This window comes from Phalaenopsis equestris, unplaced genomic scaffold, assembly GCF_001263595.1.
Source record: "Phalaenopsis equestris unplaced genomic scaffold, ASM126359v1 Scaffold001081, whole genome shotgun sequence".
Lineage (NCBI taxonomy): Eukaryota > Viridiplantae > Streptophyta > Magnoliopsida > Asparagales > Orchidaceae > Phalaenopsis > Phalaenopsis equestris.
The window spans coordinates 222,477-235,771 of record NW_018165520.1 but is presented as its reverse complement, the minus strand read 5'-3'; the positions used below and the strand labels follow the sequence as shown (position 1 = coordinate 235,771).

The following is a 13,295-nucleotide window of genomic DNA, read 5'->3' as shown; positions in this document are numbered from 1 at the left end:
CAATTTTCTTTCTGCAGTAAATGGATTAAAACATTCTAAACCTCTTACATCTCATATGCTTTTATGACTTAATCCAACAATCCATGAAAGAAAGAAAAATTCAAGAAAAGCCACTTCGAACTCAATTCGTCCAAACTAGGGCAAGAGTGGCCTAATCTTTGCCTGCATGCAATTCTTCGCCTTAAGTTTCATCAAAATCTTACAAACGCTGGACCATATCTATAAACATTCCGTAAGGTCTTCCAATTGTTTTTACAAATATTTGCCTCTCCATTTGAAAACCTTAATCACACCTATCTCTTATTATGCTCTGGATCATAGATGTGTAACCTTAGAGGAACTCTTAACCTCTCATAGACCAACCCACAGACTGCCGCTTCCAATTCTATGACTTCTAATAAACAAAGGAGCATCCTTATAGCAAGTTCAATCCCGTAAGTGATCCAAATTCAAGTTTTCATCAATTTGCCTTACAGCTGGCCCTCCACGATGTCTAATGCACCCTTATATCACGCCAAGGCATCCACCCCATGAGACCCACAACAGCTGTTATTAGGCAAGGTGGCAGCCTACCAGCACTTCTTTTCCCTTCTTAAGTCCATAACCAGCTCATTCATCCATTTGCCAGTGGATGCCACATCACGAATCCTGGTAGTTTAATTTATGTACATAATTGTATAGCAAATTAACAGTCTCTGCTTTTGTAAATTTTCTATTAATGGCTCTCCATGGATTGTATAAATAATGGATCAACGTTTAAATGAAATTCAATCAATTTTCTCCATTTCTTGTCACCAATTAATTGAGAAATTCAAGATCATCATAGAAATCAATTTAGGAAAAAAAAAGGCATGATAATGGAAATTAATAGATAAAGAGAAGTATGGTCTATGTCACAATCACATACAAGAGCAATACAAAAAATTATGTTAAGTGATTAGAATCTATCATCAAATATCATCCAAAATTCTAGACATGCTGAACCTTACAAATTCAAATTGCATACACCTACCCAGTACAATGCATGATAACATCAACTTGAACAGAACACCCATCTTGGAAAGCTACAGTGCCATCGCTGAAAGTTTTATCAATCTGCATCAAAACAGTAGTTAAAATTTTCATCAAGTTTCATCACAAAAATACAACTGCTCAAAATAACAGGGTCTCAATCAACAGGGAACAAAGCTATTACCATAGAGTGAAGCCATAAGTTGTCATAACCAGGTTGCTTCATGGGGATTTTGACGCGTGATGTTCTACTTGCAACATGAACTTCTTTAGCAAAACCAGCAAGTTCCCTTGAGATGTCAGCAGAACTAGTTGCGCTACCGATTATAACTACAACCTACCCGTTTTAAAATTAGTATAAATGAGATTGTATACAATAACTGAGAAGGAGAAGCCGAAAAATTGTTTAGATGAAAAAAAGAAGTGAAAGGAAAGTTAATGATCCAACAAAAATGGCACCTGATAAGCATGTAATACCAAGAAAGAAAAGAAATGAGAGGTATACAATGAGAGAACAAATACCTGACCAGTAAAAGGTTGGGGCATGCGATAGTTGTGGCTATGGATCTGCTTTCCAGGCCAAGTCTCGATGCCTGATGACAGAACTAAACGAATTACTACTAGCAAAGAAGTGTCATAATTTAATCATAAAAGCAATAACCAATAGTGTTCTAAGCAATTTAAAATTGACAATGTTTTTCCTTTACAACTACAGCATATTAAATCAGCACCTCACATGTAACAAAAAAATGAAGTAAAAGCATATATTCAATGAAGCTCCAAGAAATTATGAGAGTGACAACAATATTGTGGAAGACATTCAAGGTATGCAGTATATAACATGCTAGAGGTGCATGTAGTATCTTGACAGAAAACGTTCAGGGGACTTGGACTTGTCCCCACCATCTCAAGTGAAACCTTCACCTCTTTAAGATCCTCAAAAGGGAGACGGGGGAGGGAAACAGCACAAGAGCAAGGAGGACAGTGGACCAACATAGGGAGAGAGAAAAGGCAGGGGGGAGGTCAACCTGGCAAAAGAGAGTGTTGCCTGGGAGGGATGAGCAGCGTTGATTAGAATGATATGATGCTAGGCTCTTAATATCATAGCACAAGTCCACAATAAAAGATTTGAATCTATGCATTAAGATTTTAAGAATTTTCTAGGTTTTCTAAAAATTTATCAATCAACTAGAAGTCCCTTGAGCATTATTTCACACTTTAGAAATTTTCTCTCATTGTTTTTGACTCTTTTTTAATATATAGACGCAAGCCTTTTATGGATTTGCTCACTGAATTGGTGTAAAATAGGAACTTGTCACTCTGATTCTGAGTTCCTCTTCTCTGGCAGCAGCTAATTGATACTTTCTTAGCTTCAGGTTCGCTGAAAAATGCAAAAAGAGCATATTTTTTTTCTCGTTCGACTCCTCCGCTAAACTCTGGACAGCAATTTGACATCACAGATTCAGACCAACAGCGAGAACAAGCAGCACTGTGCACAGGACAGACTACTGGGAAGCTGTCCTGGATCTTGCAGGAGGTGTCAAGATGGTGGCCATCTGTTTGGGTTTGTGAATAGAACCAACTAGGAGAGGAAAGTGAGGAAATGAGAGAGATTTCCACGCCCTTGATTGTTATAGTGGGACTATTTAAAGGCAATTTAAATCAGATTTAAACTTTATGCAAACTTAAATCATCTCCAAGAATTAAAGAGAACCATATTTTTAAATAAAATCCTAGATAATCATTAAATTATAAAGCAAAATATAAATAATTTATCCTTAATATAGCCTTGGTGCATGCTAACAAAATTTGTGACGGTAGAGAGTGGTTTACAACCTAGCTTTACACGCAGATTCCCACACAAACAAATAAATAAAATGAGAATAAAAAAAGACAAATTTTTATGTGGTAAATCCAGAAAAGAATAATGCCATGGGACCAAGCCTGCTGAAAATAATCTACTATATATATGAGGTTATAAAAGTCAACTCTTCTCTATAAATGAAGATGATAAGATTGCAAAAATGAGAGCACTTATAGGGTCTCATGTAATTTCCACAGAGCTAGATGTCTTGAAGAGATAATAGCATTTAGATGACGTTAATCGGACGCCGCCGACTATTAAACAATAACAGTTGAGCAGTGGTAGTCGAATAATGATGGACGAAAGATTAAGATCAGACTTCCATGCTTAGGAGATTATAGTTGGACGACATCAATCCAACAATAGAGGTCAAATGACAACAAAAAGACTATAACTATTGGGTGGTGGTGGTCAAAAAGTGATAGTTGGGCATCGAAAGTTGGACAACGATAGTGGCTTCTGGTGATTTTCAGCAATCAAATGATGTAGTGGCCACTGGTGACCCTCAGTATCAAATGTCAAATAGAGCTTTAAATTTCTTTAAGTTTTCAAAATCTCTCGAAACTCAAGTCCAATTCCTACTCATGTGGAGCATGTGAGTCCATTTACGGATTTTCAAAGTGACATTTTGATTAGTTTGGCCAAAGCTTCAAAACATTCCATAAAATGATCTGTGTAAATCTTTTGATTGTAAGCCATTCAATCAACATTTAAATATCTTAATGGCCTAGCAATTGAGTGATTTTAAACTTGTTGGATTTATCTCGTTAACACACTCAATTTGACCATAAGCATATAAATTTTGGATAACATTTAAACATTAAATTAATAACCCAAAGTTTTCAACCACATTTTAAGTTTGCTTGGACTCAAATTGGATAAGTTTTAGTATTATTGAGTTCAGCTCATTAAAATGTTTAGTTTGTGTAATGCCTCGTTTCTGTTGCCGGAAGAGATTAATCAAACAACCAAAGAGTGAGAAAGGAAACAAAGAATTGAGCAGGGGATAGAGGAAACGAGGAGAGGTCAAGAAGTAGAAGAGGTAAATTCGCCGATAACACTTCACAGTCGGGTTGAAAGAAGAGACCACGCGGCTTACCTGAGAGTCGAATGGCAGGCTTCCCCATAGCTGGAGGCAAGGACATCGACGAACGACAATGTCTCTATCGAACTAAAGGGATGAAAGAGGCGGTGGCGTCTAGAGTTTTCGCTGATGGGTTAAGCTGCGACTTCGACCAGAGCTCCAGTGTCATGCGAAGGTAGAGAAGACGGTGAGTGACTTGTGGCATTAAGAGTGAAGGAAGAAGACGAGGTTGAACCAAGCCGATTGCGGGGAAGAAAAAAGAGTCCAACTCGTTGCTCTATGTTGAAGATGAGCTGAGTATCGCACGCAGCCACGAGAGAAGAAGGGAGCATGCATGCATGTGCATGTATGTATATATGTATGTATGTATGTATGTATGTATGTATGTATGTATGTATGTATGTATGTATGTATGTATGTATGTATGTATGTATGTATGTATGTATGTATGTATGTATGTATGTATGTATGTATTATAAGTTTATAATTTAGACGGTAAACTTCAGTGCATTTAATTCAAGCACTAAAGAAAAATTAGGGTTTTAATTCTAAAAATATTTTTTGTGTAAATCAATAATATTTAATATTAATTTCGATTATAATATTTAAACTTAAAGTTTAAAGCATTGAAATTCTAATTAAAATAGTTCGATGCAATAATGATTCATAATTAAATTAAAACACAATTAAGTAAAGTGATAAAGGAATATTTTATATTTTATAAGTGCTAATTTGATAGAATAATATTTGTTATGAGCAAACAGATCGTCTAACATCGAGGTGAGCATTCGTACTTTTAATATATTGTAATATTTTGTTTCCTCTCAGTCATTTTACAGTTAATGATACTTGCACAAGTTTTATTTTGATTGAGATATTTTTTTTCTTTATTGGTCATATTGTTATGAACGATATATGTTTGTAGCTACTCACTATCATACAATGGTTATTGTTATATATATAGTAAATTGAATTGAATGTGATGAACGTATGAATAATATATATATATTGACTGTTTGTATATGCTTGATCGACTATGATAGAGTCATCTTTTTGTAGTACTAGTGGAAAAATGCTAAGGTATTCGTGCATGTATGAAAAAAGATATTGATATTGAAGTACCTTAAGTAATATAAATTTTAGACGGAGCTTATGTGATGATTGTACAAATATAGAATGATATAGATATGTTATTCATATCATAAGATTCATTGAATAACATCAAATGTTAATATTGATTTATTAAAAGTTTAATTCACATGCATATTACCTTTTTTTTTTTCCTTTGTATTAATATAGTTAAGGAGTATGAGTATTCAGTGATATGTTTAGGTCACTGTTATTTTAATATAACTTTTCAGGTTAATTTAATTAATTAAAATATGAACAATAGAAAAGAAAATATTTGTAGAAAATGTGATTAACCAGTATCAAAGTAAATTTAATAATAATGGTTTAATTTGATTTGATTTGTGGATACTTCATTTGTTAATTGGTAAATGAATATAGAAAACTTAGTTCCCGCCATCCGACCGTCTGTTCTCACCTTAGTAAATTCCAAACCACATGTCAGGTCCTGACAAAAGTGATATCAGAGTCAAGTTTTATGATTAATTAATTTAATATGGATGAAAGAGCCAATATGGTAATTATAATAAAATCTTAATATTAATAAAAATAAAAAATTTAAGTTAACTGAAATTAAAAAGTATATCCATTCAAACATAATGTGAAATGAATATATCTGTGATAAGGTTGGTGTAGCTTCAGTGGCACACAAGATTAGAGAGAATTATCTTAGATGATTTGGTCACATTAAACGTCGACCAACTGATGATCTTGTTATGAGAGTAGATGTTTTAGATCTAACTTATGTTAAGAAAGGCAGAGATAGACCTAAAAAGGCTTGGATATATTGTATAAAAAAATTATCTTAATCTGTTAGAATTAAATGAAAATATGACACTCAATAGGACGCAATGGAAAAAAAAGGGATTCTTGTGGCCAACCCCACTTAGTGGGATAGAGGCTTGTTGTTGTTGTTGTTGTTGCAGTATCCATTCATACATATGGCTACACCCGAAATTAAAAGAAGGGAGTTCGATAGAAAATTTATGGGTAGTTCAGGTCAACATGCTTGATTGATGACTTACGATCCATTTTGTAAATTTCGAGGATAATTTTTGTAAGTGGAAAAGATTGTAATGTCTCGTTTTTATTGTCGGAGGAGAGAAAACGAAGAGTTGAGCAAAATGGAGAGGAAATGAGGGGAGGTCGGGAAGCTGAAGAGGTGAATTCACCTATAAATTGTCGCATACGGGTCGAGAAAAGAGACAACACGGCTTACCTAAGAGTTGAATGGCGCAAGTTAGCGCTTCCTCGAAGCCGAAGGCAAGGACGTTGAAGGACGATGACGTCCTTGTAGAGCTGAGGGGAGGAAGGAGGTGACGAAGTCGAGAGTTTTCGCTGTTGGGTTGAGCCGCCACTTAGACCAGAGCTCCAGTGTCATGCAAAGGCAGAGAGGACAGTGACTCGTGGCATTCAGCACGAAGAAGACGAGGTTGAACCAAGCTAGTTGCAGGAAGGAGGAAGGAGTTCAACTCGTTACACTGTGTTAAAGACGAGCCGAGTATTGCACGCAGCCATGCGAGAAAGGGGCTCGCATGCGAGAACAGGGTTCTCAACTGAAGATAAAGGTAAGGTTATTAAGTTAGTTATTATTTATATAGGTTTATATTTAAATGTTAAACTTAAGTGTATTTGATTCAAGCACTAAAGAAATGTTAGAGTCTTAATTCTAAAAGTATTTGTTGTATAAATTAATAATATTTAATATTACTTTTCACTATAACATTTAAACTAAAGTTTAAAATATTGAAATTCTAATAAAAACAGTGTGATACAAAATAATTCATAATTAAATTAAAACATAATTAAGTAAAGTGATAATTGAATATTTTATATTTTATATTTATATGTCATAATTTAATAAAAATAATACAAGTTACGAGCAAACAAATAGTCTAAAATCAAGGTAAGTACTCTTACTTTTAATCTACAGTAATATTTATTTCTTCTTAACCATTTTATAGTTAATGATATTTGCATAAGTTTTATTCTGATTGAGATATTTTTTCTTTATTAGTCACGCTGTTATTAATAATATGGGTTTGTGCTACTTACTATCATGCATTGGTTATTACTATATAAATAGTAATTGAATTGAATGTGATGAGCACACAAATGATATGTCTATATTGATTACTTGTATGTGCATGACTGACCATGAAGGAATCACCATTTTATGGTACTAGCAAGCGAACGCTGAGGTATTCATGCACGTAAATGGAAAAAGATATTGATATTAAATAACTTAAATGATACAATTTTTTGATGATGCTCCTGTGACGGTTGTGTAGATGTAGAATGATATAAATATGTTATTAATATAGTAAGATTCATCGAATAACATCAAATATTTATACTGATTTATTAAAAACTTAACTGACATATATATTACTCTTTTCCATTGTATGACGAAAATAATTTCAATGTTAGTGTCCTTAAAATCCTCAAAATAATAGGCAACTGTTTTTAGTTTTCTTCGCAAGCTTCTTCATTCTCTTTTTATTCTTCTTGAAGCCCCCTCTTCCAAAAACCTCAAAACCCATAAAGCCTTCGATCCTAGGTATATAGCATGACTATCTAAAAGAAACAATAAAAAAAATAAGAAAATATAAACACAAGTCGCCGAACAAAAAGTTTAAGCATATTCATACTTCTATAGGTTGGGCAAATGTAGGTTGTCCTCCAAGAATGGAGCCAAATGCTTTAACCAATTATTATCTAAAATATGTACCAAAACAGAATGTTCTTCCAACTCTTTATTCTTCAATCTGGAAGTCTTAATGTGGCTACATGAAAATAAAACACAACAATCCTAAAATGCTTTTATGGTAAATATATGCCGAAAAAAAAATAACTTCATCTTGCATAAATAAGAAATAAAGAAAATAATAATAGTATAAGAATTAGTCATGATTTATATCGTGAAGAATTCATAGAAGTTTTTTATAACCACTAACTTCAAATATGATGAAAACTATAGCCAAGTAGGTAAGTGACTCTCATAATAACATAATTCATTTTCCATAAAAAAACGTTCAAAAACTCACCAACAATTGGAGCTAAAATTATATATGAATCATTATAAACATATAGCATCTATAAAATTTTCACCCTTGAAACCATCGCTTTTGAGAAATAGAGTAGTCGCACTCTTTGAAAAGCTTATTAGATATGCTTAATTATGTTCGTCGTTGCAAGGACCAAGAAGATTGAAACAAAGAAGAAATAATGAGTCTTGACTGAAGACGAGGAGAGAAAACAAGGAAATTTTCAAATAAAGTTGAGAACTATTTATAAGAAAAAGAAATGATAACTTTGATAAACATTGAATCAGAGATATTTTGGAATTTCACATTTCAAATTTAATATTAAATTATTATGAATTGTCATCATTACTTCTAAAAAATTATCGATCATTTCAAGAGACATGAAACACGAGCAGCTGAATTAAATCATAGCATAAGAAAGAATTTTAGAATTTTATTCCACAAATAAAAAATGTGAATTCCTTTAATATACATCAAGAATGACTTCAAGTCAACCCAACATTTGAACTTTTCCAAATGGATTAAAATTACATCACTAGAAACTCTCCTACTTTGATTATTTGAAGTATGAGCTCGCTGCATCTAAGAAATAACTTGACTTCGACGAGTCCAAGGCCTTTCAACCAAGGATAGCTTCAATTTTCAAATTCAGAAAGTCTCGAGAAAGAAAGTTGACGAATTCCTCAAAAAATGGGTTTTGAAAATTTTCCAAAATATTGATTTTTCCAAGTAGCACATTCTTTTCTTCTTTAGATGTTGCTTTCAGGAGGACAAGTTAATTTTTAAATTTGATCCTCTTCGTCTCAACTTAATTTTGTAATGAAATTAAGAATGATTTCATTGAAATCATCTCTCTCGTCATATTTTTAATTTTCCTTGAAAAACATCAATCAACTCCCTCGAAGTATCAATGAAAAGCTTTTAGCATCATTTGAACTTTCTTGCAAGACAAATGTGATAGTTTTTCCTTAACAGTTGCAAACTCAACAAAATGCAAAATGAATATACATCTGTGAAAGGTTTGGAGTAACTCAAGTGACTAACAAGATTAGAGAGAAGCGTTTTAGATGGTTTGGTCACATTAAATGTTAATCATATGATAACCTTGTTAGGAGAGTAGATGTTTTAGATTTGACTTATGTTAAGAAAGGTACAGGCAGACCTAAAAAGACTTGGGCATATTGTATACAAATGATCATACTTTATTAGAATTAAATAAAAATATGATACTCAATAGGACGCATGGAGAAAAAAAATTCACATCGCCAACCCCACTTAGTGGGATAAAGGCTTGTTATTGTTGTTGTTGTTGTAGTAGTTGCAAGCTCAACATCATTACTATCTCACGATCTTTTACAATTTATGGAGTATTTAGATAATCCATAAAATCCCTTCAATAGTTTCTTTTGTAGGCTTTTGCGAGGAAACAACTTTGACATCCATTGATCTTGGCTCATCAAAAAATGCTTGGGGAATAAAAAAGTTCTTAACAAAGCTAAAAATATATTGCTCAATATGATACAACAAAAAATTAACCAACATAGTTTATTGAGATGAACTTATTGAAATCAATGTCGAATTGGTTCTTGCATTAATAATGGCTTGGTACTCAACTAAAAGTCACTCATTGAATAAAAATCTATAATGTTGAGGAGAAACTTACAAAAAAATCCTTTGACTCAACATCTTTTACCACAAAAGATAAGTGACCTTATATTCAAGATGATCTTCTTGCCAACAAACTTTTTAGACTGCTAGAGTAATTTGTCTGCTAGTGGACTAGTTGAAGTTGTCAGAGCTGTCTTAAAAAAAAATATACATATACATTATTGATACCAGACATTGCAATAGAACAATTCCATGCATCTTAATAGCTAACTAAATATGCTGATATTTAGCAATATTCAAAGCATTCATCAATCCAAGAAAATTTTCAGTTGGCAGAGGAGGAATACCAGTTGATCCCATAGGATAAGTCGTCAGCTGTACTAAAGAGACTTGATCCTTTTCTGGACTTTCTTAGAAAGAGTAAAGTTCTGTTTCTTCTTTCCTAAAGAGCATTCTCTCTTTTTCCTGTCACCACTTAAAGATGCTAGCAACTACAATATCGTTTGAAATTTTTATTTTATCTTTAAGGAATAGTCATGTAAACAAAATCGCATAATTCAAGAAGAAAGAAAGCAGTTTTTAAATCAAAGAAACATATCTCTATTTATAAGCAACTGCCAACATTGACATGGAATATACAATCAAAGGTGAAAATCAATGCAAAAAAGCAATACGGGGACAAGCTTAACTACTTTCATTATTTTTTTATACATACATATATTTATATACAAAATATTTTATTAATTTATTTTTTAAGGTTGAAATCCAAAGTGAATTCAAGGAGGCAAAATGAAATTCTCTCCAAAGAAGGAAAGCAAAAAAAAAGATAATTATTTAAGAAGAAATGATATTTGTTATTATCCTCTTATTGTTTCGTAGTTACCTTCTGTATATATAATAAAATGGGGTAAATAAATGAAAATTAAAATATATCAAAATTCGATAGCTTGAACTTTAACAAACAACATGTATTCGCTCGTGTCATGCTAAATTGCCCGAGACATGGTGAACTCACCAAAATCATGATGAAATTATCAAACTGATGGTGAAATCACAATAATCTAAAGTAATATTTGCTAAAGGTCAATCCTATCCGTCATGATAAGGCATATTTGTCAAAGCTTAGGAATTACTCATCAAATCATTGACATTCTCAAGGGAGAATGACGGCTTCCAAACAAGTCAGCTATAAGTTAGAGTACTTAATTCTAGCAAAATGCATTCACATGCCATATATATTTTACAACATATAATTGATAGGCCTTAAAAAAACTTTTTTATCCACGTAACTTAATATGTAGCTTCCCTATAGCTATATAAAACTGAATCAAATTTATAAATAAGAACATCGGAAGAGCCCAAAGTTATGCAATTTCATGCAATTAGACTCATTTTTTTTGTACTTAAACCCATTGGACTAAAATCCTAAAACTTTTCAATCTACATTGCCTCTTTTTTTCTCTCTTGTCATCTTTTCATTCTGAGCGCTAGTAAGATTCTGGTATAACCCACATATGATTATGGATCTAATAGTTAGTAACAATCATAGATGCACCACCTACATCTCACTGACACTTATTATATTGCTTCACAAATGCCATGATTAGTTATTGCTTTTCATAACTATTTATGCTTAACACTATATTAGTATTGATTAAGTGTTAAGCTTATTAAATGCCTTCTTTATTTGTATCCATAAGTTTGGCACTACATACAAAGTTTAGAATTCATCCTATGTGTCAGTGTTTTTCAAATAAGATTTCTCTTGTGCTATTAATGAAGATTTATCATAAACACTTCTATATTGGGTAAATTGAGAATTTTAGCTGTTGGCTTTTAATTGTATACTTTTAAGTTAGAGGCACATTTAACTCTTCATTAAGAATCAACGAATTGAGGGTATCATTGTTTCTATGCCAAATGGAAGTAATAATTAGATTTATAGTATATATGAAAGATAAATTGCATGGATTTTGCTTGCATTTTGCATCATTGATCTGTTTGGTCGATATACAATGTCGACATGATTGGACAAGTGATATACATGAATTGTAAACTTCTAAAATTCACCCATCTTGATGTTATACTGCTGAAATTTTTGGAGTGTATAGGTGTTTGGGATATGAGCACCAATTTCCTATTAAATTAAATATAAAGCTAAAAATTATTTAGGTTTTTTTAGGAAAAAAGAACATAGATTTTGTTATGATAGAACACTTCAAACAATCTTAGCATGTCAGTTCCTCGGTTAGGACTTCCATATGGCTGGTATAGTAGCGACTCTCCATTACTAGTTTACAGGCAAATAGTCTAAAATTACATTAAGGATGTCTTGAATGCTAGAAATTTGAGTGAAAGAAAAAGACCACAGGAAAATTGAAAAAGATATAAACAATGGATGCAGATTTCATCAAATTTCACTAAAACAAACAATATCTTTTTTGTCATTTTCCTTCAATACAAACAAAGCCTAATTTTTTTACCAAAACAAACAGTCTGTGCTACTTGGTTTCTATTTTTGAGCAACAGATCATTCAATTTCATTCAATACTAAACCCATCCAGAAAACTGAAGTAAAATTTTAGACATCAACAAAAGCGAAGAGAATGAAGGGAAAAAAAGGGCTCTTGTAGAATACCAGGAATTTCCGCAATTCGAGGTTCAGTATGGTGGCCGTTACAAACAACAACACCTTCATAGACCTCAGTCTCGTCGTCGGCACGGCCATCGTCGATCTTGAGCGACCTCACAGCCCACCTTCCCTCCCCCTCCATCTCCACGCTGATAACCTCGGTTCCGAATCGTATCATTCCATTAAGATCGGTATCCCTCGAAAAATCTTCAAGATAGCGGAGCACCTCACGATGTCCTGGGAAACGACGACGGTCATTATCACTATTTTCGGTGATGGCGACGAAAGGATAATCGGAAAAGCCCATACATTCCCGAGGGAGATTGGTGCGAAGAGAATCGTAGAGGCTGGAATGGACGATCTTTCGATTGGGATCGAGGCCAAGGGGATCGGATTCGATTGCAGGAGTGTAAACCCAGGTTCCGCCGACGCCGTGACCACGTTCGAAAACGACGACGCTGTGACCCTCACGCCGGAGCTCCCGCGCAGCTACGAGCCCAGCGGCGCCCGCACCAATGACGGCGATACGGCGGCGGAACATTAGTTGACTATCTGGGAAGAGGGCGGTTGTGGTGGGCAGTAGAGCCCGCAAGGTGGGCATTGGAGAACCAGAGGCGTCGGAATAGTTTTTCCTTCGGAGACCCAGATGACCTGATATATCTTCCGTAGCCATTTTGGGAAAGCTCGCGCAATCGAGTACGGGGAAACGAGCTTACGTACCACAATTTTTCACTTTTAGGGACGGTTTTTTTTTGGGCTGCGAGGCCCACGCCCCGTTTTTTTTTTTCATTTCCGTTTGAAAGAAGGCCGCATTCTCCCTATGGCCCGATTCCTCGAGCTAATATTATTAGTTTTACCCCCTCGCGATATGATTCATGGCTCCATCGTCTCTTATGCCTTCTATCCAAGCGTCGGGTTTCC

General features: G+C 33.8%; 1 protein-coding gene across 3 annotated transcripts in view; it reads right to left on the bottom strand.

Moving 5' to 3' along the window:
* LOC110033054 (flavin-containing monooxygenase FMO GS-OX-like 4) overlaps positions 1–13,065 on the bottom strand; it is a 67,885-nt gene extending 54,820 nt beyond the window's left edge. For all 3 annotated transcript variants that reach the window (XM_020736908.1, XM_020736909.1, XM_020736910.1), the window contains exons 1-4: positions 12,381–13,065; positions 1,534–1,604; positions 1,196–1,348; positions 1,013–1,095 (exon numbers count right to left, since the gene is read on the bottom strand). In XM_020736908.1, coding sequence (XP_020592567.1) covers positions 1,013–1,095; positions 1,196–1,348; positions 1,534–1,604; positions 12,381–13,047 — 974 coding nt within the window. In that variant the 5' untranslated portion in view covers positions 13,048–13,065. The remainder of the gene's footprint in view (positions 1–1,012; positions 1,096–1,195; positions 1,349–1,533; positions 1,605–12,380) is intronic.
* Positions 13,066–13,295: the final 230 nt, after the last annotated feature.